Below are 27,739 nucleotides of genomic sequence, written 5' to 3'. Positions count from 1 at the left end.
TCTTCAAGTGGGTTACACTTTGTTGTGCACAAAGTAGTGCATATTTATTCCACTTAAAGCAACATTAAATAAAAGAAGAGTGCAATTCACTCATACAACGCTTTCGTAAAAATGCACAGCTGTATGCGTGCATTTATTATGATTACAAAATGTTAAAAAACTAGCGAGTTGATAACTTTGATAACCCAGCCAAACATCAAGCAAGTGCAACGACACAATACATAGCAAGTCAGCCAATATTACTTATCCAGCAACAGCAAGATGGCCAGCTCGGCATCTGTCTTGCAGCCTTTTATTTTGCGAAGCTCTGGCCAACGACTAAAATCTAGTCTGAGTTTTTCTCTTGTCCCCGCAGCCTCTCGCTCAGACTCTCACTCCTTTTCTCTTCTTAGTTTTCTCTGCGTCCTCTTCGGTAGGGCTGGGTACCGTATCCAATACTTTTAAGGCACCGACCGAATTGCCTCTAAAGGATCGAGTATCGAAAAATGCCTCGTCATTCAATACCCAATTCCAACACCTAATGAGATTTACTAAGGAGTAAATCTCATCAGCGTCAGTGAGCCAATTAGCATGCAGCATGCTTCTACCAAGATCAAATAATGCTTGTGATTGGCTGTCTAACGTACACGTCGTAGAGATAGGCAAGAAAAACTTGACGTTACACAGAGACGGGGCTCACGTAGTAGGAGCTGAGAAATAAATAAAAAGATTTGTGCTGTAATGTTGTAATTTCCTTTTGTTTCCTAAAATTGGTACGAAGAAAGTATTGTTTAGGAACCTGTATCGAAGTCACGGGATTGGTATTGGTACCGGTCTCAAATATTTTTTAACGATACCCAGCCTTACTCTTCGGTCTCTTCGCCTCTCCCATGATGTCCTTAGAAGCTGCTGAACCTGGTTCCGGTTGTGGCGCTATTCCCGGCCACCATTAACCCCCCCCCCCCCCCCCACCCTCCGTTAATGTTAACAGCAGTTAGTCGTTAGCCCTACATTAGCAACAAGTAAAGCGTTCTCCGTAAAAGTCAAAGCAGAACAGTTGGAGGACATCAGAGGGAAAACCAGAAAAATATTTTCACCAAAAATATGATCCAGTTCCACCAAAATCAGTGACATAGTTGGTGGTTTGTGACTTATTGCCGTAAAGCTTGTACTGCTCTCCAAAGTTACATTACATTACAGTGCAAGGAAAGGCAATTGGTGCGCAGAGTGGTAATGATGGAGGCACCATCAAGTCAGAGTAACGATTTTGAATTTATTTTAAAGTGAAATATTTGCATAATTCTGCTTTAAACATGTAATTCCAATGCAATGAATATAATTGTATTAAATAATTATGCAGAATACAGGAGATTGGTGTAGAAATATTCAATATTCAAAGTTGCTCTTTGCTGTATTTATCGGGATTTAGAAAGAAAAAAAAAAAACAATAGTTTTTTTTTTCAATGGATTAATTGCTGTTGCTTTCTAGTTCAGATCAGGACAGCACTTTGGATGACGTTGGGCATTGGGTTATTATGCAAGTTGTCTCACAAATCGTCTTATTGGTTGCCATTTATTAACCAACATTCCTGATTAATTATCCCTGCTGGTTATTGTGAATTTTCATTTCCTCTTGTCATCATGTATCATCCAGATTAATCAACAGGCATGAATCCACCCTGTGACCTAATTCATCTTCGAGCCACCTCCAAACTCTTCAACACTTAAAGTCACCTGGAAGTTGTGACATAGTTCTGCAGTGCATCATTTAACCTACTTCACCTATGAGTCAGTATTCTCCTGTTTCAGACCTCCGGGGAATTTTAAAATAGGCGTATGTAATATTGCTATGTGGCCTCCTTATGTGTCTATGTGCCATTCCTGCTATTATATGTGGCTCATGATCAGGCCAGCTGACAGTCTTGCCTGGGCCCGGGACGAGATCTTAGATGGGTTCTTGACCACCATTTCCAGGACAATTAGGAAGAAAACAAATAAAACGCTTTTATGTAATTCAAATATTATGCTACATATTTTTTTCCACAAATAGGCCTATTTAAAAAAAAGATTTTTAATTATTCCATAATTTAATGTGGGCCCGGGACAACAGACCCGTTTGTCCCCCCCTATCGGTGGGCGTGCTCATGATAGCAGAAAAGATTTCCAATCATGCACTATTTGTACATGCACACATTGGGCCCTATCTTGCACCCGGCGCAGCACAAAACCCGACGCAAGTGTCTTTGCTAGTTTAAGACCGACGCAGTTGTCAGTCTCCCGTCCAGCGCCCGTGTCATTTAAATAACAAATGCACCTGCGCCCATCTTTGAGTCCATGGGTGTGCTGGTCTTACAGGGAGGTGTGTTCAGTTCAACCCTTTTGAACCATGCGCCCGGCGCACGGACCATTTTACTAGCAAAAGTGGATTTGGACACGGCCTAAACGCACCTGCGCCAGGCGCTTCACGCTGTGCGCTTAGATAGTTAAAATAGGGCCCATTGTCTGAACCATTGTCTGTCATAACATTAGGAGGTCTGAAAGGGAGAATATGTTTCTATAAATTTAGGTCAGCATTACATTCAATTTGACAAATTTTGTTTTCCAGTAAAACGTTTTAATAAAGTTGTTCATAATAATTGAGTCCTACTTCAACACAAAGTGTTATAATAAATATGTCACACATTGTGCTCTTATAGCTTCCATCAAAGACATTGGGGCATGAAGTATTATTCTCGCAGAGGAGCAATCAAACTTTCCATAATGACATGTTAGCTCCGAAGCAGCTTAAAGCTGCCATTATCATCATTTAGCTGAACAAGCTTTTGCAGTATCAGCTTTACAAGAGGAGCTGCTTTGCATTAGCATATGCTATTGTAGCTGTACGCCGGGGAACTATTGAATGTGCAATTATTGGAGCTATGCTCTGAAGCAGAAAAAGGATTGGAACTTTTCATCACTTTAATTGCTTTTCTGTCAGTAGACATCACTCTAATGTAAACGGACTCGATTTACTTTCTGTTGACTATCGCAGACCGTGATCCTCCAACTTTTCTGTGCTCTTTACCCTAATTTTTTTATTTAAAATTACCAGCAAGACCAAAACTTTCTCTTTTACTCTTTTGTTGTAGGTACATGAAATACTTGACTGCCACGCATGTGACAAGAAGTTCATTTCTACAAATCAGCTAAAACGTCATATGATCACACACTCAGGTAAGAAAATGGTGCCTTAAATACATCAGTCCTTAAAGAAATAGTTCAGATTCTTTAAAGTCGGGTTGTACGAGGTACTTATCCATAGTCAGTGCATTACTTACAGGAGATGGTGGTTTCAAAAAGCTGGCAGGAGTACCGGCAAGGATGCTAAGCAATGTACTGCTGTGGACGGTGGCAGCTTAATGTATTTTAGACACCTGAAAAAGGCCCACTTCAAAAAAATCAATATCTGTTTCAGTGAATGCTATATTTAGAATATTTTCAGCCCTTTTCCGACGGGGAACTGAAGCCGTTATCTATGCTCTCTTCAAAGCATCCAGACTCCTTTGACAAAAACAGTAATTTTACTTAGCAGAACACTGGAGTAGCTGGTCTACTGCTGCCTCAATCAAGGATAGTTTGTCTGTGTTAAGTGTGACTTTGGTTTTTTTAAAGGGTTATTTCGGATTCAAAAAGAGCTTAGATAACGGCTTTAGTTCCCTGTCAGAAAGGGCTGTCTGACATCAAGGTAAATATAGTGTACACTTAAACAGATATTGATTTTCTTGCTGCTGCCCTGGTCCACAGCAGTACATTACTTTTCTTCCGTGTCGGTACTCCAGTGTGTTTCTCCAAACTTCTCTTAATCTTCCAATGATTAGAGAAGCGGCCGTATACCTGTGAGATCTGCAGTCGTTCGTTCAAGCGTCTGGACCAGGTGACGGCTCATAAGATCATCCACAGCGAGGACAAACCGTACAAATGTAAGCTGTGTGGGAAAGAGTTTGCCCACCGCAACGTCTACAAGAATCACAAGAAGGTGAGCAGATGTGGTATCACACACACACATAACATTACACTGGGGTACATTGTAATTAGGCTTTCACAACAGCGGAAATTACTTTCTTGATACGATTACATGTAGCTGATTGGCGTTTGCTGAGAAGAGGCATTAATTGAAAGGCAGAGTCACTTCAAAGCTAGAATTATTAGTGAGGCTGTAATCAATCAGGGTCTCGTTGGTGGCGGGTATCTGTGGGGTCTCTGGCCTGCTCCACCCAATGAGCTCCCCCATGTTTACTTTTGGGATTGAGGTGTCATTCAGATAGATAGGTCGGGGATGGAGGGGTGGGGGGGGGGGGGGCAGAAAAACAGAAGCACTTTGAACTTAAAGCCCCTCGAGCTGCTTGTCCTCATCAAGTCAACAAACCGGCTACGGAGCCTTCTGCATGATCCTCTCACATCAATTTAAGAAGCTTCGTCAACATCCACATGGAGGCAGGCGGCGGCTCATTCTACACATTCTAAACAAGCTGACGCTGCTCTGCTCTCTCTGCAGACCCACTCCGAGGAAAGACCCTTCCAGTGTGAGGAGTGCAAAGCTCTGTTCCGCACCCCCTTCTCTCTACAGCGTCACTTACTCATCCACAACAGTAAGTATAGTAGAGTGGGAAAGCCCCTGTGTGTTGTAGGGCTGTGCAATTAATCAAAATGTCACGATTACGATTCTGGCTCCTAATGATCACAAAAACAGAGTAATCGAGGAAAACGATTATTTTGCACATTTACTTTTGCAAGTAAGATGTGTTCAAACAAGGAAAAGTACCAAGGGAAATTTCATAGCTCGAGGTGTTTTCACTGTTGGTTTGTTAACTGTTTCACTGTTTTTTTTAAGTTCAATAATTGCTTCCAAAAGTCAACGAGTAATCCTGTTAAATAAGTGTGATTTCAATATTGACCAAAATAATTGTTGGCGTCACCCCGCCCACAATGAATACATAAGTAGAGCTTCAACGATGTCTTGCAGTTGCAGCCCTACCCATATTGAAGTGCCAAGAAAGATAGTGATATTTTTTTAAATTTTACATTTCCAGTTAAAAATACCAAAACAAATCAAGTTATAATGATATTGTATGCATAACATGCAATAACTAAATGAGCCCTGTGAAATATGCAGTGGTTTTTGAGGACAAATGACCTTGGAATAGATTATTTTATCAAGCCATCTAAAAATGTTCTTCATCTTAATATCTCTTAGGAAAAAAGTTTAAAAACAAGCCTAGCGTCTAGTTTTTATGTGATAGACAGTGCTATATTTCCATCTGCCTTCAACTCATCCTTACCCCTGTGGATATTTTTCTTAATAATAGACATCATAACTCTTTTAAACATCTCACCAAGGAGACATTACAGAGTGTTCAGGTTGTCTGCTGGTCCCTGGCTGCTGTGACCCAGCAGAAACTTTCCTTCCCCAGACAGTCGAGCCTTGGCAGGATGCAGCGCTGGTCCTCCAATTGAGCCAGATAACAAAGAGATTGTAAAGCTCAAGGCATTTCCTGCCGCTGTCTCAAGAGGCAGGCCATATAATACCACGACTCGTATTCTGTATCAAGTTCTAGATAGCATGTGGGGCGGGAGGATCCAGTGTGTGATTTCACTGTAGGTAAGAGAATAGACATGCCATTGAATTATTGTGCCTGTCTCTGTGAGTTAACGTTAGTGCACATACACGTTAGCTCTCTAGCGATTGTCTCAAAATGAGAAAATGAAGCACAGATGTCGCAGCATTTTTAGGTGAAATCACATTTTTTTTCTCCAAACAAATGCAAGAACAGTTTCATATTTTTATTCTAAATGCCTTATACTTTTTTTGTCTTGGACTCTCTTTAACTGGACACACTTGTCCTAAATCGCTTGTTTCAAATTGATGAATGCCTAGTGTTCGTAAGATTTGATTATAAACGTAATCCATGCCCATAAATTTCTACCTCCATTTGTTTACGTTTCATTCACAAAAATATCACTTAATAGCAGTAAAAAGACTTTAATACTGCTGAGTCCTGCTGTCGGAAATCAGCGGACAAAAACACAGCACAATGTAACAATGCGACTCAGCGAGAAAATATTACCACAGCTGCCATCATACAAACTTGAATCATGAAATATAAAAAACAAGAAACCTCACAGCTGTCCGTGAATTGGCAAGTCAAGATTCAATTTGGACTATGTTTATTTTAGGCTTATTTTTTATTTAAGTTGATTTCTGCAACATATTTAAACCCCAAATCCATTCAGATTCTGCAGTCAGTTTTTTCCAGTTAGGACTCCTACAGCGTTCATCGTTCAGGAGTTTTTTTTTCCCACCTCCAAACAAACAAACCAGAGGATTAAAACCGGTAAAAAAAACACTGAATAAAGACGTTTTCATGTTAAAAATCTACACTGAGTTAAAAATCGGAGCGGCCAAGATCAACCAAGATCTAAAAAGTGTATTGTTAAAAAATGTGGCTTGAAACTGATCAAAAGTCAATTCATGACAACCACAACGCTTGACGCATATGTAAAAGGGATATGACGCCATTGACAGGCTACCAAATGATACAGATCGTGTCCTTGATTAAAATGTCAGATTTCTCTCGGTTTGATCATTGTTGGAAACATTTGGGATTATGTAAGTACTCAACTCAACAAACTATATAACAGGAGTCTAGTTGTTTTTAGACATTTTATTGTGTAAAATATTATCTTTCATTTATTTTATTTATAAGAACAACGCAAAGACAAGAAACATTTCTGCCAATGTGCCAGTGTTGGGCGACCAAGATGTTCTGAGACCAGAGCAGTTCAAGTCAAAGTCAAGTTTTTTATCGTTGAGAAAGGCAGACTTACTGTTACTACATGTTATTGATGTGATCTCAATGAAATTGAAAATGAAGTTAATTTTGCTTTGTATTGTCCATACTAACATGATTTAAGATTGCAATTATTTAACAAAGTTGAAGTTAAAGAGATGGGGCAGGATATAGATCTACTAGTTTGGTTGTTTGAACATAAAACTTTTTAGAACAAGCATGGGCTGAAAGAAAGACAGCTTTGTATCAATGGTTCTCTGTCTGGAAGTGAAATACCTTGTTTATTTATTTATTTATTTTTCAGTGGCTGTGGTTTTGTTTTATGTATGAAATGTTTAGTTCTAGTTGGACAATTTATGGGTTACACGATTGTGTTGTGGCTGCTGTAATATGTTTTCTTTGTTCTTTATTTTATGCAAAGTCAAGTATGTGTGGACATTGGACCAGAAGCTGTGGATAAAATTACTTCTGTTTTGGTGTCATGTAATTCCGTGTTGGATGGGCCACATATCATATCATACACAAGTCCTATCTGGATAGATCTGGACTACTGGAGTTTTGTTCGAGAAAACGAATGCGACAAGTTCTCGTTAATTATCCGTGCGAGCCACTTCAGAACAAATCTGTTAGTATGTGTTGTTCTTGCCCAAAGAAACAGGCACAGCACATTTATGTAGAGTTACGTGTCAGTTGTGGCCTTCTAGTTGTTTCAAGACCCCCAAGAACATTCCTGTGTGTATGTTAACGTATAAATCACTATCATTGCATGGTTTAATACCAGACTGAAGCCCTGCTGCAAGTAATAATGAAATCTTTATGCGTGGGTGTCGTTGACATTAATTATCATCAAGTGGATGTTTCGATTTGATTAAAAACACAATGGACCTCAGCTTTCACTGGTGTTCCAGTTTATTGAGCTGACCATCATCGGCCTTGGTAACAGGAGAATGAGCACAAGCTTATAACCACTTGCTCCCGCCAAACACACGCGCACGCACACACACACACACACACACACACACACACACACACACCAAACTACTCTGTGAAAAATTGAATGATCTCCATATAATGGAAACAACTACTCCGCAACAATAGAGGCTGTTGTATGGAGACAGAGAGCAGAGGCGTGAAGGAAAACATCAGGCTGCACTCTGTGAACAGCTGAGATTGTGCCCCAACGTACTGTCGGTGTACTGTCTGTCTGGCGTTTTAGTGCTTGTCAGTGGAATGATTAATACAATAAGGGATGTTTTTTTTTGCACTGTAGAAAAGTAAGACAGAACCATTTGACATTCAGCTGAAACATATGGCAGAGCAGTTTGCTTTACTGTTTCCCCTGGGATGTGTTACAGCTACAGATGCACAATAAAGGACGACTCCTGTTAAAAAAAAGAAAAAATTACCCAGAACCAGAGTTTTCTAAAGACTATTGTTCAGGGTTGTCCCTCTTTGTGTAACACCCCTCTTTGTATGTTCCTGCCCACACAATCGCCCCGGTGAAATTGGGTCTACTCTCGCTGTGCGTGATGACAATAGAGGAACTGCAAATGGCTCTTACAAATGTTCCTCTATGCTCGCTGCAGGTGAGAGGACATTCAAGTGTGACCATTGCGACGCCACCTTCAAGAGGAAGGACACGCTCAACGTTCACATCCAGGTGGTGCACGACGGCCATAAGAAGTATAAGTGCGACCTGTGTGAGAAGGCCTTTGTCACTCCTTCTGTCCTCAAGAGCCACAAGAAGGTGAGTGTTTGCTGGAGCCAGACGACCTCAATCACAGCCAGTGATTGCATGTCTGCCAGGGCTGTCACTTTGTCCCGAAATTGAGTTCAAGCTTCATTTATGTTGCATTTATTTGAAATGCACATAGTTCAAATGTAACGGTTAGAAAATAGCATATGAAACCTTGCAAAAAGTTGATTGATACAATTATCTTAGCACAAAAGTACATATAGTTGCTAAGAATATACTTATGCATTTTTCGTCAGATTATTCATTAGGGGTGGGGGAAATAATCCATTCACGTATGTATCATGATTTTGTATCTGTTTCCAGCAAAACAGACTGTAAGCGGAAAATGCAAAAAATCAATTTTCTAAACTTCTTTACAAATTAAATAAATGTCAGACAAACTGTATAATGTGCATTCTTCTTAGAGAACAATTACGTTTTAGAAATGTCTCATGATACATTGTCTCTGGAAGTGTATTATTCAACTTTTGTTTTTGTTAAAGAAGGAAAAAAAATCGCAATACTCAGTACTATCGAATCGCAATACTTCTAGAATCGCAATAAATGAAAATCGCAATACAAATCGAATCGGCACCCATGGATCGTGAAAGAATCGAATCGGGACAAAAGCATATCGTCAAAACCCTATTATTCATCATCAATCTTCTGCTGTAAAACTAAATTTATAGTTTTTACATAAATCAACATACGATCACACAGTTCTCATGCTGTGAAGGAAACGGAAGAAATAACAGCCCGACCATCTACTTTACTAAAGTGTGTCCATTGTTTCACATCCAGTTAGTCCTTGTCTCATGAAAGTGATGGAGCTAACTGTTGTAATATCGTGGACTGTCAAACCTGATGGGGACATCCATCTTGACCGATGCTGCCCATGAAGGCTTGGAAATCAATTCCTATGATGATTAGAAATGGCAGTTAGCCCATTAGCTCTGCAGGGTTTCAAAGCCCCAAACAGATCTCGCTGCAGATTATGAGCCCTAAATCTGACAACGTCCGGTGTGATTATGGATCAAGATTGAAACCAAACAGCGTCTTGGCACACGGCTAAAGAAAATGTCTTGGAGGTTGTCTCAGAACAGTAGGGCCAAAGACAGGCCTGTTGAACTGTCTCGCTGCTTACAGGCTTTTGGAGGCTGCTGGGAGATCTGGCCTTGATCAAAGCCAGGTTGCCGAGGAGATGACAACTTACTGGCCATGTTTACACTCGCAGAGTAACCCTGCTTTTGGCCATACTATTGTTGAGGTCTTATTTAATGTACACCTTGATACTCCGCAACTGTTTGTCTGAGTAAACTTTGGCCCCCCAAACAATCCCATATAGTTTCCACAGCCATCTTTTGTTAGTATCCAATCTAACCGTAGCTTTGTGCACCGTGTCTGATTCTGCACATATGATGGAAATCAGAAGTTACATGGAGTAAGATAAAGTGACTTTTTGAACATCATGAAAGCCAAAACATCTGATCCAGGTTTGTTAGGATCACAGTATGAGCTTACCGCCATTATTCTAACAGTTATGATGCTTTTGAGTATGATTATTTCCATTACAGATTCCTCTGCCATTTCTTTTTCATATAATCAATTAATCATTCAGTCTTTAAAATAGAAACATTGTTTAAAAAATAGTCAGAAAATGCCAAGGTGACTTTTTATTTTAAACTTTTTTGTTTTACTCAACCAACATCAGAACACAAATATGTTTGGCATTTTTGATTGAAAAATGATTGAATGAATTGATCGATTTTCAAAATAGTTCAAGATGGGACAGAACGGATGTATACCTTTGTGTCTTTATTTGTGTCACGCAGCATTTGCTGTTGCAGCACTTGCTTCTGCAAATGAACAGTAGTGCGGCCCATGTCTGGCAGAACGGGCCCGAGTTATTCGCGGAGCACTCTTGTGTTACAGTCGATGCTTTCTCCTCAGTGAGCCTGGATTTGTGTTATATGAGAGGGCGTGTGTGTCAGCATGTATGTGCATGTATTGTATGTTTTGCACATTATACAAGATAGTCTCACCTCAGTGACTCAGTCAGTGCTATTCTGGAAGAATTCAACCAATGAAAATTACAGGGTTGGATTTTGAGTAGTTACAGGCACACAAGTCAATTATATATAAAAACTTTGAATCATTACCTACAACTCCCAATAAATTCCACACTTATGATTCGGAACGTGGTGTTCCCAAGTGAAATTGCTAGCATTCCCCCCTGGCTGTCTGCCTGTGAAGGTAGAATAGCAGTGATGTTTGCTCTGTTGTACAAACAACTAACTAAATAATGCAACACTGCTCCATCTGGGACGCATGTGTTCATAAATATGTGGATTTGTTTGTGCCTGTGTGTGTGTGTATGTGAGTGTGAGCATATGAGTGTGCATGCATGTGTTTGTTAATGTGCATGCAAGTGTGTGTGTGTCTGTGTGAGCATATGAGTGTGTGTGTGTGTCTGTGTCTGTGTGTGTGTGTGTGTGGATGAAGCCTTTGTAACGAAACACCCGAGGTGTCAGAGGGACACAGTGGGTTGATGGAGGAAAGGATGGGGGCCCAGAGAGGAGGTGTTCCTGTATTGTTGTACTGCTGTTGAAACTGTCGCTCTGAGTTTGAGCCTTTCATACTCAAGATTATTCTCGGGAATTTTCTAACAGGCCAGGAGGAGGAATTCGGAGCGTATGCTTTTCAACAAGGAGAGAGAGTGAGGGGGAGGGGGTGGAGGAAAAGGTAGAGGAGGTAGTACATGCTTTCCACATGCGCTTCTTCCCTGTTTGCATGTGCAGCCCGTATGAGCGCACAGAGCTCAACGCTGTGGACTGCTGGGAGGTGAAGGGAGAGGAAGAAGAGGGAGGAGGAGGATGCATACGTGCACCCTGGCCTTTAGTCCCCCGGGCTTTAGACCCTGGCAAATCTGCATCGTCTGTGTTCTTTGATCCTGCCTTCAGGGCAGCTCAGTGGATCCACTGTCATGTGAACATGTGCATCTCCATTCCATTAGTTAGTGGTGCATTATGGGAGAAAACTACATTTAATGTATTCTTTACCCAATTACCCAAGTTTTAATCTTGTTTTTTTTTTACCAAGCAAAAATATACCAAAATCAGATTACATTTGTATGAATGGGTTGAAGACACAGTATGCCAGAGTTAAATTTTCTACTTTTGATAAGTATCTGATACGTATAATGTCCTGACATTGAATTCCAGCTATCAGTAGATCACTTTTTAATTTGTAATGTAGGAAGGATGTGAGGATGAATGTTACAAATGTTTTTCTTAACATCAGCCACATGTCTGTTTTATCATTTCGGTGCCAGACACACACGGGGGAGAAGGAGAAGATCTGCCCATACTGCGGACAAAAGTTTGCCAGCAACGGCACGCTAAGGGTCCACATCCGCAGCCATACAGGTCAGTGGCCCTCCACAGGTCAATGCTTTGTTAATCCACCTTCCATCAGCTGCCATTAACATCACCTACTACAGCCCTAATGATTAAAGGTCTGGACCCGGGATACTAAATACCAACACCTTGTATTAATTGTCATTTGCATTATGTATGATGCTCAGCTCTTACTGTACCACCTTCACACCATGCTCACCGCTCAGGTCACGACTATTCACCTAACAACGTAACATATTACACATTTTAATATTAGAAAACGGCAACATGATACAGCACTGCTTGTTCCAGTCTTCGCTTTGCCACAAAAATAGAGCCCTGGATGTTCATTAAACTGCCTTAAACTGGAAAGCCACACATTCCTGTGCGTTTCCTTACCAACAGACTGGTGTAGAGACCTGGCACGGCCACACACGCGCGCATACACACACACAGAGACACACATACACACACACACACACACACACACACACACACACACACACACACACACACACACACAATTATTGGCCTCTAAACTCAATCTTTCTTTCCCTCTCTCTTCAGTCTTACTGCTGGCTCTCCCTCCTCCAGGCTGTCTCCCTCTTTTTGTCACTCCTACTGAACTTCATCTCTTTCTCTCTCTCTCATGTTGTCTTCCCATTGTCCTGTTGTTTTTTAGGAGTTTGAAGACATCACTTTACTGTGCTTGCTCTCTTGCTTCAGACTTGCCTGCTGAAATGCACTTAAGTTCTGTGGATTTCCTATGAACCATGCCAATCCTCCTCACAGGTCTTGATCTTCTAAACTTCCTATTGAATCCAGGTAGAGTCTGTCATTAGACCCCCTAATTGGTAAATCCGTTACCTAATATAATCAGTTTTTAAATAACGCTCAGTCAGCTTCATTTACTCCATGTCTTGTGCTGAGTCCATACCACACTTAAAGAAATACTTTGCTGATTTAAATCCAGCTCTGTGTCATGGCAGTGTGGGCTGTGTGTTTAGATAAAGAGTGGTTGGCTTCCCTCCGTGGCGCCAGTGCACAGAGCTCCCTGCGGAGCAGAGCAAGTGGCGCAAGAGTGACGCGAAACGTGTCGCAGAGGTCCGCCGAAACACGTCGTTTTGAATCATCTGGTGGGTCTCGACAGACGTCTGCTCCAACGTGCACTGGAGCCACCGAGGGAAGCCAAACACCGTTCATCTAAAGACCCTGCCCAACAAAGATGACACAGAGCTGGATTAATATCGGTAAAGTATCCCTTTAAATCATATGTGTAGCCTCTTCAAACATTCCTGTCAGGTGTTGACAGGATTAGTGTGTCAAAATGTGTGTGTATATTTCAGTGCTAGCCGGACAATGGTCCTACCACACTTTGTCAACAGCGTCCTTTGTATCCGTGTGTGCGCGAGCTGCGTATGTGTGTGTTTTTATCGTACATGTGTGTGCGAAGGACAAACCAACAGAAAGAGAGAAAGTATTCCAGTGTGAGCTGCGGCCCAGTCTGATTGTATTTATATAGAATAAACAAAAGAGAGGAATGCTGGGGGAGGGGTGGGAGCCGATGGGACACCTAAAAGAAAGAAAGGAGTAAAGAGAGAAAAGACCACTCCACGAAAGCATCCAGCCGGATGACCCTTGACCCTGACTGGCTGTAAATCTGTCCCCTCATTCTATAGACTGGGATTTTTTTTGTTTGTTGCCTTTTTGTGTGGGAGGAAAAAATAAGCCTTGGTGAAAAGTGCGAGTCGTTCCCTGAGCGACAATCCAGACAAGACTCATCTTGTTCTCAAATAGAGGGAGTAATTTTGCACACATAGTTCATGTAACCCATTATGTAGATTGTGTGAGAAATGTGTAAATCATAAAACGACCTTAAGAAAAACTTTAAACACGGGTAGTTTTTTTTCTGTCAGTAATCTCTTAAAGAAGGCCACCAGCTGAGGTAAAGACCTTAAAATCAACGGCTTCTCCGGATGGCGGACAGGAGCTTGTTTGTCTTCCTGCTTCACAGGAGCAAGTCAGTGTTGATTGTTTACCTGCTAAACACAGAGGACTTTGTACGGATTACTTGGAGATTTCCTTCCCCTATCATTTTACCATGAAACACCAAAGAGCATTATGGGAGAAATGGGGAAAGTGAGAAATAGATGAAAGAGAAATTTTAAAACATCTACTTGAGAGCGTTAAGTAGCTGGCAAGACGTGTACTGTATATTTGGCTTGGATTTTGTTTCAGTTTAATTTGGTTAAAACATGGTGCTCAAACAAATTAGTTGTAGTGCCACAGAGGCAGGCTTCTTCTCAGAGAGCAGCCTTTATGAGATCACCGACAACCCATAAAATGTGAGCTGTCAAAAACTTGGACTGGATGTTGGAGACGTTGTGGAACTCAGGAGTCATGATGGATGTTTCTATCATTTTCTAAACAGTTCTTTTTGGCCCTGTGATGTGTCCTTCTCCACATCACAGCTCGGTGAGAGTCGATTTTCCCACCATGTATGCCATGATGTGGTAAATAACCATAGTGGGGTCATGAAAATTATTTGTGCCAAGGGAAATGTTGACAGAACCCAGTGCCTCTGTGTCACACTGACATCATAGGACATGTCATGTGTGGGCACAGTGATCAGTGTAAAGCCATGAGCTGTGTTACAACAAATTGGTGTGGCATTTTAACCCTCGAAAATGCTGATGTAGTGTTTATGTTGTATAATGAATCAAGCTTCAGTATTTAGACTTTTTCCACATGCACAGACAGACCAAGGTCTGCAGTGTGTTTGCACATGTTCAGTAATCAAAAAGGGAACACTTGGATACTCATAACATCATCATCAAGAACAACAAATAAAATATTTATTTCCTGTAAATTTAACAAGCAGAAACATGAGGCAGAACAAAACAAAAAGCAAACACCATACCAATGTGTCAACTTTACACAGCTGTCTGAGATGGGGTATATTTAAGCCACCATGGTTTGAAAAGCCGCACCAATTTTCACTGGGATAGTCACATATTTTTCTACAAACAAAAACATATGCCTTTACAATTATTTGAAGATATAACAACAAAAAATGTGCACATAGTGGCATTAAAGGGCCACAATTTAGTTTAGTTAACAATTTAGTTTGACAGCATTAGGTTGTTTTTTTTCTCCAGACAGAAAGCTCCCTCCTGAGACACAGAAGCAATTATACAACTTGCAACATAAAGATCTGCGCCCCTTTAATGTAACGATCAGAGAAAGAGCAACAGGCCTAAGTTCTCACAGGCCTATGCCACAGGGTATTTATTATTGTCAAATCCCATATTCTGTTATTATCGGGTTATATACAGTAGATAAAATACATACAGGCCATAGCCTGCTGTCTTGTTTTTCTCAGAGACTTAGAGAAAGGAATGGTTGGGCTAACTTTTGTATAACAGATGACAAGAAAAGTAGATCTGCCTCACTGAATGTGAAGCTTGTGTTACAGTTGTGTACAACCTGAAGCATTTTCAGTAAATACATTTCATCTAAACTTTAAAATATTTGTATAATTATACAAAAGGCCATGCCAGACAACTTTATACAAAACATTCTATGTGCATTTTCAGATGATGTGATGTGTTTTACGGTGAATTGCTGTAATAGAGATTGCTCTGAGGCCACTGTTCTTTGTGTGATTATGGGTTTCTCAGTGAGACCGAAATTGATATTAAAACAATATACAATACAATCAATATTTCTTTCCTTTTCACTAATGGAAAAGAGAAAGAGAAAATAACACCAGGACTTGTTCATGGAAAATACCATCTTTATTTTATAAACACGCACTTGCTATCCCACTAGCACCGGACAAAGGATACTAATTGTTTCGATAATGGTGTCATTTGTTATAGTAATTATACACAGCCATATTTTGATGTTTTAAAAAGCTACATATTGCAGCTTTAGGTGATCTCACGACAGAACAACTGCCCTCAAATGGACATCTGGTAGAACTCTGGAATCACTGAAGCTATTTACGCACAGATGATTTTGTTTGTGTTTACTGTGGTCATGGTTACAATCTTGAAAAGTAAAATCACTATTTACTGAATTATTGTCTCTGTGATAAATAGTGCTGCGCTATCGCAGCTTGGGTTCTTTTTTTTCGGGTGCCGTGCAGATGCTTAATTTGGATTGAAGATGGAGTTTTGAGACGCGTGTCAGGAGTTGGGATCTGCTGCATGTGCGGTAAGGCGAGTCTGTCTGATACCTTCACATGGGTGAGTTTAAGGGAATTGTTTGAGGAAGTGGAGAAATCTACCGAGACCCAGGCTATAATGGAAAGGTCAAGTGTAGAAGTTGTTGGGCGTTCTTACGGCTCATCAAAGGCGATCTCTTATCATCTCCAACACACTGATATCACATTACCTCCGTGGCCCTTGTCGGCGTGTGACACAGGGCATAAAGAAGGACAGTGGAGGGCCACTGTCTGGCTGAACTGGAGGAAGATGGGAATTAATTTTTTGACAGACAGCACTAATGTCTTTCAGACCGGAGCCCCGAAGCTACAAAGCGTTCTCCATAACAGGAACGCTGTGCGGCAGGCAAGACGACAAAGCCGGCCATCTGCTAACCAGACACACGCCCGTATGCACACATATACAACACACAAGGGGTGCCAAACGGATCGATTAGCAGACAAGGAGTGTGAGGGCCACAGCGGGGGCCGGGGGAGACACCCAGGGTCAAAGAGATGGTGTACTGTTTCAGCACATGCTAAATCAGTTACCATCTCCACACACATAAAGCCCTGGCTCAGTGCTGCAGCCACCCCTCATAATCCCCAAACAATCTGGCTCAATCTGGAGAATAAGTGGAGGGTTTCTAGTTACAGTAACACTCCGCCAAACAGACACGAAGCCTCTCGCACGAATAACAGAGACCCATGTTGCAAGAATGTTACTACTTAGGTTCCTGAGTAATATTTGTTTATTTCCTGTTTCACTAAAGAATTGAGTTGCTCATGATTCATTAAGAGCAGGTTGAACCAGTGGAAAAGCAATGACTTGAATTAAAGCAGTTTTGAGAGGGATATGTGCTCTATAAGTGATCATATTTATGAATGACCTCTTTTGGAATATATGGATAATTATCCAGATGAGGCGCACATGTCCAGAATCAGAGAGTGTATAGGTTAAGTAGGTGAATTGGTGTGCACTTATTGTGAGCCTCTGTGTTAGCAGGGTGTGGCGTATTAACTGACAATAGCCAGCTCCTGGGAGGGATGTGAGCCAAGCTACAGAAGTACACTGGCACACCGCGCTCCTTGCAATTAGCACACTAATGCCTTCCCCAGGACTCCCCAAGGCTAACGCTGGGACCTTAACCCGATACCACACATGCTACAGAAGACATAGGATTTGCTCTCCTCTTTCTCAAAACACATCTGGGATTCAGATTTTCCTGTTTGTCAACAAAACCCCCCTAGAGCTGAAATTGCGCAGAATGGGACAGAATGGCGAGCTGCCGTCTGCACATGTTTCAGTATGGGTAATCAGTGCACATCTGTCATGTTAACCCTTTCCGACACCAACGTAAGGGTTACACATTTCATTACTTTGTGTCACAGGGCCCATCATTGTGATCCGCTGAAGCCCTCTTGTGGGGGGTTTACGGTGGGTTTAGACCCCAACTTGTATGTCGTGACAGCTGTCGCAGCTTCTCTGTTAACAGACACAGGATTTGTGTATCACAAATGGTTTTGTAGTCCTTTGACAATCCAAAGTTGGAATAATAAAAATGTATGAAGTTGAAGTAGTAGTCGGACACAAATGGATAAATGAGTAAATCTGCCTAGTCTCATCTAGTCAGGGATAGAAAACAGCAAAAACATTCAAATTAACACATTTAAATTTCTTTACAGCAAAATATATTGCTGTAAAGAACAGTAGAGAAACATTCCTTCAGCACAGTTGTGTTCATAGCACTGGGAGATAATATTACTTTTCTCATATGCTCCCTAGATGGATCTTCTTTGCATTTTGAATCCCAAAGAAACACAGCTAATTAACCTTATTACTTAAAGGGGCAAAACATCTCCCCCATCAATAAAATTACTTGCTTGCCTGTTCAACAATTAGCCACTAAAGAGAGATTACTACGAAGCAGATAAGAAATGAGATTGTTGTACTGACGGAATGAACACAGATGTGTAGCTGTAGGTATCTATTTTTAGCAGAGTTTCATTAGATTGTACTGTGTACACTTGCAGGCATATATTTAAATTCAGAAAACAGTCATTTCCTATATCACGAGGAAGGGGACTTCAGAAAATGCTTTTTTAAGTTTGATTCCCTACTCTATTTTCTGAACACAGCATATTTATTTAGTTTGCTCTAGCTTCCTGATTAAGGGTATATCTATGAAATAAATTAAGCAATTATTGAACCCAGAATCTTTTCCTGTCTGAGACTTTAATCTAGTATGGTTCTATAGGTTACCTCATATCCCTTCTATAGATTAATCAGCTCTGGTGCTCCTATCTGGCCTTTGGATCGGCACAAGGTAAACAGATCCATGTGTCAGTGGACTGTTTGACTGACAGCCTGTCACTTTCTCTTTGTCATCATCGGTGGGTGCTCAGATAGGATCTGCAGGAGTTTGGCCCGACTGCTTTTGATCCAACTGGGATAAGCCACATTGCCTCTGATGTGCTCCTAAACTGTTGGCCAGTTGTAGCTCCGATAGCGAGCCATGAAGTGAAGCCAATATAAGCTTTTGCTCTGCAGTGGAAAGTCAGTGTGCAGAAATGAATGGAGTGAAAGATATCTGGTGTACCAGCAGCCAGGTCAAATCTGCGTTAAGGCTGATTTATGCTTCTGCGTTAAATCAACGCTGTACGTAGGTACGTGGAAATACTGACCCTACACCGGACCCTACCCCAGACCCTATGGCGTAGCCTGACGTGCGCCTCTCAAAAAATTTAACTACATGTCGCTGCGACGCATGTCTCTCGGCCGTGGCTTGGTAGTGTTGCGTTTCCCCCGATTCATTTCCGGGTTGTCCTTCTCCATAAACAACATGAAATCAAGGAGAGGGTTACCTTTTCCTGCTACAGATTTCCCACCGTGGTCAGAAAGAACAGAGGAGATATTTTGTTTCTCTCACTATGACTCTCTAGAGTCCTCGCTCTGAAGCAAATCACCGTCACTCTTTCACTCACTCTACCACACACTCCCCACCCATACACACATGCCGGCCGTGCTATTCTCCTAAAGAGATCGACGCGCACACCAACGCGCAAGTATAAACTTCAGGCCACTTACATAGGCTACGGCGAAAGCTCTGCGTGGAGCCTCCTCAGAACCATAAATCAGCCTTTAGAGCAGAGGAAGGGACAGGACAGAGGCAACAACACACACAATTCAACCATCTGTGAGGCAAGGCATTGTATAAATGCCCATTATTTATATTTTTTCTGTCATCTACCTCAGACTTGAAAAAGGAAGATCCCGCACTCTGCTCTTGCTCAGCATCACAATTTGATCTGATCTGATGTGATATTTTCCAATGCACCTGCGTCTAAGAATTGTTGGATATGTGATTTTTTTCTTCGTAAAGTTTTCTGTCATCTGACATTGAAAGTCTGTCTTTAAGTTGGTCATGTTGGAGAATATATACATACTGTATGTCATATTTTATATTGGTAAATGTGTGTGTGGCATACGTGAGCAAATGTACAGTGTATGTATAATAGAAAGCCTTCCCGAGTATGTCTTCCTGTTTAGAGTTGTAGTCCAGTATAGGGCTGCAACTAACGATTATTTTAATAATCGATTAATCTGTCGATTATTTTTTCGATTAATCGATGAATCTGATAAAAAAAACTAAAAAGCATTAATTTACATCAACTCAATACATACTTACATACATACTTGTTGTTTTAGTTAATAGTTGTGTAAAGGTAAGTAACCCAAAGAGCAGATACAGACAAGACACAGACAGACAGATAGACAGACAGACAGACAGACACTTGAAGCTTATTCATTAAATTATTACCATCATTGTAGTAAGTGCAAGTTAAGTTCATTTATACAACACACACAAATATATTTGTCAACAATAACTGATATGGGACAAAGCACATAATATATACATGACAACAGATAAAAAAAATGAATGGGCCAACAAAGGCGAGTGAATAAAACCATGTCTTTAGTCTTGCAAAGTATACCACCCCTGCTTTATTACTGTTATTACCGAGCTAACGCTAGCTTGTCATGCTAGTCAGCTGGATAACGAGTAAACAGCAGCACCAGAAGAGCTACTGGAGGGACGGTACGTTCCTCCCTTCAGACCGGAACAGAAGTAGGATAGTGTAGTGACTTTACCCTGCTGTTGAACTCCCTTCCTCCTCATCAAGGACTCCAACATGTTTAGGTTTTAGGTGCTGACTCATCACCGTGGTGCGCCCGTGCCATGCCGTGTCGCTTTTGCTTATCTTGCAATTAACACGTTTTTGATTTATTAAGTGTGAAATGCTCCCACACCTTGGATGACTTGGGTCGTACTGATTTCTCTGCCTCCGCCGAGTGTTTCAGAACAACGTTACGGGTCTCTCGGGTCTCTCTCCGTATTTCCTCTACCCCCTCTCTGCTCTTTTTTCTTTTCTTTCGCTCCGCTCTGCGCTCAACTACATTTTTTTTATCTCCGCGACTGAGTGGCGTAATAGTTGCGCGACACAACGAATCGATAATGAAATTCGTTGCCAACTTTTTTAATAATCAAATTTTATCGATTTTATCGATTCGTTGTTGCAGCCCTAGTCCAGTATCAGTTTCATATGTGAATGATGTTGTCTAATTGTTTTGGTTCCCTAGGTGAGCGTCCATACCAGTGCCCCTACTGTGACAAAGCGTTCAGCAAGAACGATGGCCTGAAGATGCATATCCGCACACACACTCGTGTAAGTTTTCCTCCTTTCTGTGCTCCTGTTTGGAAGAACTTTATCTTTCGGTTATTGTGTGTTTAGTGTACATTATTTTGTATTCTCCATTACAGTATTTCGAATCATAAGTACAATCATACATTTGTTAGGTAAACTTGATCTGAGGCATATTGATAGTTTGGATGTATAGAATATTTGCTCTGGTGCATCAAATCAAGAGCTCCCTAAACACTCGTAAACTGTCCAATCACAGCCATTCGTGTCCAACACACTGTGATTAGCCAATCCTTGCCTCCCAAAACACAGTAATGGATGTAGTGAAGTATTTTACAATGTAACTTATAAGTGTAACTTTTTTTTATCAAAGTGTCCTCTTAATTTTGTTACATGCCATGGTGGCATTATTATATATTTACTGAAGCAATGGCATTGTTGATGACAAAGCATCACCAAATGCACCATAGGCCTTTGGTATTTGGCCTTTGTAGGAAAAGCACAGATGTAAATAATCAGGCTGGTTCATGAACCAGTCGTACATGTAGCTAGGAAAATAAATGCATTGTCATTCGTATGTATGTATGTATTACTGTATGCACCACATTGACTGCTGCTGTATAAGAAACAGGGGTTTTAAGCAGGGGAGGGGAATTCATGTCCCAGGAGTACTACTTAAGTAGCCTGACAAGCCAGACCCACATCAAGATGTTGGGTCTGGGAACTCACCATTGATGGGGCTCAATCCAAGGGGCGGGATGAACGGTTGTCTTTCCAATTCCCTCCGCACGCAATAGGATAGCGCTACAACCAACCAGAGCAACGCTAGTTGATAGATTAAACTTTTGCCGTATCCGGTCGGCAAAACTCCGAACACATCTTCCTTTTTTAAGAATGACTTCAGTGCCGTTCTTTGTTCTTTTCTCAAAGAAAAGCTGAACTCCATGTGTTCCAGAGTCGCGGCCAAAGCCGATTCCAAAGGCCGCTGTTCTCCAGCAGCAGCCATCTTCTTTGTTTTCAAGTAGCAGGGAATCCACGTGGAACATTCGCAACTCTGTCATTATATTAAGCCCGCCTACCGACTCTATAGACAATGTGATTGGCCTGACCAAAATTTGGTTTTTCCAGCTCGCAAGCCAACAGAGAGTTGCTAGACGACCCTGGCAAATTACATTTGCTGCCACTAGGGTGCGTCTAGATTAGGGTGCGTCTAGATTTCTAGGCTACTACTTAAGGGGACCAGTGTTTGAACCCAAACCACATTTTTTTTTTATAATCTTAACTAGTGTTTGGTGCCTAAACTTAACTGTCGTTACTGCATGACAGTCAGCTTTTGTCAGCTAAACTATAGTTGCTATCACGACCGTCACCTCACGGCTCGCAGTAACCTTTTGTTGTCTCAACAACTGTAAAATGACGGCCACCGACGCGCAGCGTCACCCAGATCGTTGCTCTGATTGGTTGAAGGACTATCCAGTTGCGTCCAGAGGCATTTGAGCGGCGTCCGTTGGTGACGCCCCTTTGGAAATGAACGGTCAATGAAATTTTCCCAAACCCACTCTCAGTTACAGCTGAGAAGGGTCTGGTGTCAACCAGGCTAGTAATTTTGTAGGATATCATACATATTGTTGTGCTTAAGTTTTCGTACAATAAAGATATCATCGTTTCAGGGTCCTGATATTGTGCATGATGGCTCACTGTCACACTGTCATGGCTTACTGGGACAATTGAATTGAACAGAATAGGGCTTCCCCCTTTTAGTCTGTTAGTCAACTAATCGTTTTGGTCTTAGTCAACTAAGATTTCTCTAGTCGATTAGTCATTTTTTTATGCTTTTCATGCTGAATGACTTATTTAAAAAAAAAAAATCTGATATCTCAGATAACCACAAGATTTGAAGTGGTGCATGATTCTTTTTAGTTTTACAGGTCTGTCGATTAAATCAGCTAACTGATTAGTTGATTAAGAACTTCATTAGTCGAGGACAGCCCTAGAACAGAGCCATTATTAATATTATGAGTAACACGTTTGCTTTTCAAAGTCAAAATGCTGTGAAAAAGGCCTATTAACACTTAATTGCAAAGTTTTTAGTGTTTTACCATATTCCACAATGCAATGAGTGCAGTGAAAAGGTGTCAAGACAAAGAAAGAGAGAAAGGGATGCTCACACAGCGTCAGGTGTCCCACTGACTCAATCATTCAATCTGGGGCGCTTTGCTTCAGTTTTTCTGTCCAGCCTTCGTCTGAACTTCAGAGTGTGCGTAAAGAAATTCTCACACACCTCGCCTAGTGAAAAATGTCCTGTCTCCTCTGTGTCTAACGTAAGCGACACTCCCTACCCATTTAATTATGAGGTAAATCCCACATTTGCAGGTTCTTTGATGAGTCATCTAGTGATGCAAAAGGCAAGAGAAAATGACATACACTTTACTGCTGTTTGTTATTGACATCCGCAGTTTTACTGCTTTAGAAACTGGGAGAAACTTTCCGATGCAGACATAGGAAACATTGTTTTAATGGCCCCAACATGTAAATGCAAAGGTAGCCAGGGCTCAGGGTGGAGAAAGGAAAAGGTAGGTTTGTCCCTGGACGTCATGAGGTCATATCCTGGGTCGGGGCAGCGCTCACTTCCCAGCATCACTTGAAACGATTGAAGTTCTCTACCAAAGCGCCACTTTCCATGAGCTCTTTGTGAGCATCTGGACATGTGTTGGTGGCACTTTTGATAAATGCGACTTAATATGTATTTCATCACAGATTTCCATCATCAATTCATACAGTTATGACTGTGACATTCAGGGCCTGTCAACACTGTTCATTTCAAAGATTTGTCCTCTCTTAATGTTGTCCAGAGCACAGCGCTCTGCTGTTACCGTGTGCTGATAATGGACGTTTCCTGCCCAGGTTGACGTCCCTCGGTAGAAACAGGCAGGTATAATTTTCTAGTGAGCTGCTGATTAAACTGACTGACGTTTTGCTCCTAATGTTCCCAGATCTGCCTTTGCTCACAGCGCTCTGAAATATGGGCTGAACAGTTACAAACAGCAGAACCAGATGAAGTCACTGTCATTTGGCTGAGAGAGCTGCAGCTCACTCTTAATGTACACGACGATTTGAGATGTGTGTGTATACCACAAACCACATCGTCTGCTGACTTAAGTGGAACACATTTGATGCCGATATGAAATTCTGACATTTTGGATATTAAGAGATTTTTACAATATGGTTTTGATCTCTGATGATGGCTGTTGTATGATTACAAACGCACATTTTATGTAAAAGGTTTCATCTTTCGTTCTCACGCACGAAGGCTGTTAGCACACATGAGAGAGTTTAAAAGGTAAAACTTTTCCTTTTTTTTTTTTTTTACTTTTCCTGATTAGTGATTAAGGCAGACACATGCTAGTAGGAGAACCATTCTAAGAATTCCAATTGGGGAAATTGTTTGGTCTCTGTAAATTATAGAGTGTGGTCTAGACTTACTCTACCTGAAAAGTGTCCTAAGATAATGTCTGTTATGATTTGACACTACGGGCCCTATTTTAACGATCTAAGCGCACGGCGTGAAGCTCCTGACGCAGATGTATTTAGGGTGTGTATGAATCGACTTTTGCTAATTTGATGGTGAAAAAAAGGGTCGGTGCGCCAGGCGCCTGGTCCTAAAGGGTTGTACTTAGTGTCTTCATTAATCAGAGGTGTGTTTTGGGCATAACATGCAATAAGCCAATCAGAGATCATCTCCCATTCCCTTTAAAAGCCAGGCGCGTTTGGACCTTGGAGCATTGCTGTTGAGGAGGATTTGCACCGTAATATTTTTATTTGTAATCTTTTGCATGTTTGTGTGCTGCTGTGTGTCCCTGTGTGTGTAACAAGCATAGTGTGTGTGCATTGTGCACGAGCCTAGAAGCATTTTACTAATGCTCTGTTAAAATAACAATGAAATGCTGCGTTATTGACTTTAGACCAGGTTTTTGTTGGTCAATGGCGCGATCACCTCCCTGTAAGACCAGCACGCCCATGGGCCACAGATGGGCGGAGGTGCATTTGTTATTTAAACGACGCGGGCGCTGGACGGGAAACAACTGCGTCGGTCTTAAACTAGCAAAGACACTTGCTTTGGGCTTTGTGCTGCACCGGGTTCTAGATAAAAATTAAAAATGAAATGTGTTGTTTACAGATACAGATGTTACAATCAGAGGTAATGCTGCTGTGCTCTCAGCTAAAGGAAGAGGCTTTATGGAATGTACTTGCATGCTTCTGTATCTATACCATATCTGTATATCTATACCTGTGCGTGCCTCAGTTCTTTCTCACAAAGCAAAACCAACTTGCTAAACAGCTGCTAAAAGTTTGTCTTCATTTTGACGTAATGTCAGTCCTCTTTTTCCTTGTCGCTGTGCTTTAAAAAACTTTGTTAAACAAAGGAAACTATTTTGTTCATGCTGTGTTTCATAACGATCTGTTGACAAGGCGTGCAGAAAAATCTAAAAACTAATGTTAGCTAAACTCAAATGTCATTGTTAACACTGTCACTGACTTCACAGTAAAGGCCTACCACTGACTTCAAATTAAAATGCACTTTTATTGTGAAAGAAATTGTCTCTTTATCACCAGTGGTTTTTATGAAATACAGAAAACTGTAACCTCGGAACTCGGAAGCCGGAGCTGGGAATGACGTCACACCTGAGTTGAATGCGTTCCAGTGCTTATAACTGTATGTTACTATAGCTTTCACTACTGTTGATGCACGGAACAGCCATGTTGCATTTTGAGCTAGGGGTACTGTGAGGTTCCCATCTTGGAAATCCGACTAAAGGCAGCATGTTTCTGACTTCCGAGCACAACGGAACGCCCTATTAAGGTGGACCGGTGCTCTTTGTTGATTTCTAATTGCACCCTGAAGCCTGATAGAGTACTAAGACATCCCGTCGGCATGCTGCTTTACAAATACCCACATATTTAACTCGACACATGAGACGTGAGGCTCTTTTGGAGCAAATAAACACTCTCCATCCAAACTCCATCTTTGCATGTATATATGTGCTATTTGCTTGAGAGTGGTCAAACTCAGAGGAAAAGGCCAGGTCACAGGCCAAAGGGTGAACAGCTGCTGAAGAGTGAAGGTCACCAGGTACAGATGTTCAATGTTACCCGGGGTCATAGTGATGCATTCTGGGTACACCATATCACCTAAGTCCATCCATGTGTTTGCTGGCCTTTGAACTTTGACCCCTCATAGTTTTTTTTTTCTTAGTCATACAAGAGTGCCTCATAGAAAAATAAATGATCCTTGTTAAAGCTGAAGATTTAACTTGGAATTTGCATTACACAGATCATAACAGAATCAAGGCGGGTTTCTATCTTACACACACACACACACACACACACACACACACACACACACACACACACGCTTTTTATTTCCATCGCTCCCCTTCATTCAGTCACATGCACACAAACAGTTGCATACTTAAAGCCGTTCACACACGCACATGCAGTGAACCTGATCTTTACCTCCTTTTGTATCCTGTGTCACTGGGCACTCCTTGCCCCGCCCACATGATAGCGCCTTTCCCAGGACCCTTACTTCCTGCATTCACCCTGCTCCCATGACAACTAAGCTTTAAATGGGTAGAGCCTTTGCTATCAGCCAGACACCAAAACAGCTTCCCAAAGAGTGACAATCTCCACACTTCTTACTTCTCCTCAAGTCTTTTACAGTAGGTGTCACCACTGTTTCCCCTCATACTGTAGGACACACCTATTCTTCAAGGCAGCCGTCCACCCTGTTGAACACACACACACCCACACACACACACACACATACTTGAGATAGCTGCTTTGACTGACACCGAGACAGGCCTCCGAAAGGCGCAGAGGAAATGTTCTTTGGTAAACTGATGAGGTGTGGAGACAGAGGAGTGATATTCTACAGCCCCAGAGAGCCAGTGCTCTGATACATGTTCAAAGGGATTTTCTGTGCTGTGTTTTCCTTACTCTTTTGAGGAATCCATGTGTTTTTGATGGCCCCTTTGCTGGTCATTTCCTCCCTACTGCAGGGGCTGTACAACCTTTCATTTCATATCTTCATAAACTCACAGGGAGAACACTGGGGTGTGAAGCAAGTTAGAGGTTATCTGTGTGTGTGTGTGTGTGTGTGTGTGTGTGTGTGTGTGTGTGTGTGTGTGTGTGTGTGTACGCGTGTGTGCATGTTACAGGGATATTTCCACATCTTGTGTTTTCCACTGTGCTGTGCGTGTTTGTTTTTTTGTGTGCGTGCATGCGTGCGTGTGTGCATGCACATGTGTGTGTCATTACCCTGGTGTATGCCATATGTGACCAAACTGGGCAAGTATTGTTTTATGTATTGTTCTGCTGTACACTGACAGATCAAGTGCCATTTTTAAACTTAGTGTGTATGTGTGTGTCGCTGCAGGAAAAGCCATATAAATGCAGCGAGTGCAACAAAGCCTTTAGCCAGAAAAGAGGACTGGACGAGCACATGAGGACCCACACAGGAGAGAAACCTTTCCAATGTGATGTGAGTATCCAACTACGTCTACTTTATCTCTAATCCAACTTCTGTCTTCCCTGGATTCTTGCACGTGTTTGTCTGTGTGTACTTTAAATGTGATGGCACAAGGCCAGATGTGGGGAAGAGTTGGGGGGCTCAGTAAGAGGCAGATAGTGATCTTGCTTCTCTGGAGGGGCAGAGTGGGCTGATCTCACGTAAACACATTGAGAGGATCAGAGGGAGAAATTACCCTCTGCTTATAATACTGCAGAAGAAATAATTATTCTCAGAGACTGGGGAGGGAACATGTGACAGAAGATGTTGATGTTATTGTAGACCAGAGGTTTTCAGACTAATGCTGCGTGAGGTAAAAGAGGC

General features: G+C 41.6%; 1 protein-coding gene across 1 annotated transcript in view; it reads left to right on the top strand.

Annotated features, from left to right (window-relative positions):
- The window catches only part of prdm5 (PR domain containing 5), a 39,563-nt gene that overhangs the window by 7,418 nt on the left and 4,406 nt on the right, over window positions 1-27,739 (top strand). The window contains exons 9-15 of the mRNA XM_028588549.1: window positions 3,108-3,192; window positions 3,837-3,994; window positions 4,514-4,607; window positions 8,393-8,553; window positions 11,873-11,966; window positions 20,786-20,871; window positions 27,284-27,388. Of these exons, the coding sequence (XP_028444350.1) occupies window positions 3,108-3,192; window positions 3,837-3,994; window positions 4,514-4,607; window positions 8,393-8,553; window positions 11,873-11,966; window positions 20,786-20,871; window positions 27,284-27,388 (783 nt within the window). The remainder of the gene's footprint in view (window positions 1-3,107; window positions 3,193-3,836; window positions 3,995-4,513; window positions 4,608-8,392; window positions 8,554-11,872; window positions 11,967-20,785; window positions 20,872-27,283; window positions 27,389-27,739) is intronic.

The sequence above is a fragment of the Perca flavescens genome, chromosome 9 (assembly GCF_004354835.1).
Source record: "Perca flavescens isolate YP-PL-M2 chromosome 9, PFLA_1.0, whole genome shotgun sequence".
NCBI lineage: Eukaryota > Metazoa > Chordata > Actinopteri > Perciformes > Percidae > Perca > Perca flavescens.
The sequence above is the reverse complement of the archived record's forward strand: the minus strand, read 5'-3'. Positions and strand labels throughout refer to the sequence as shown.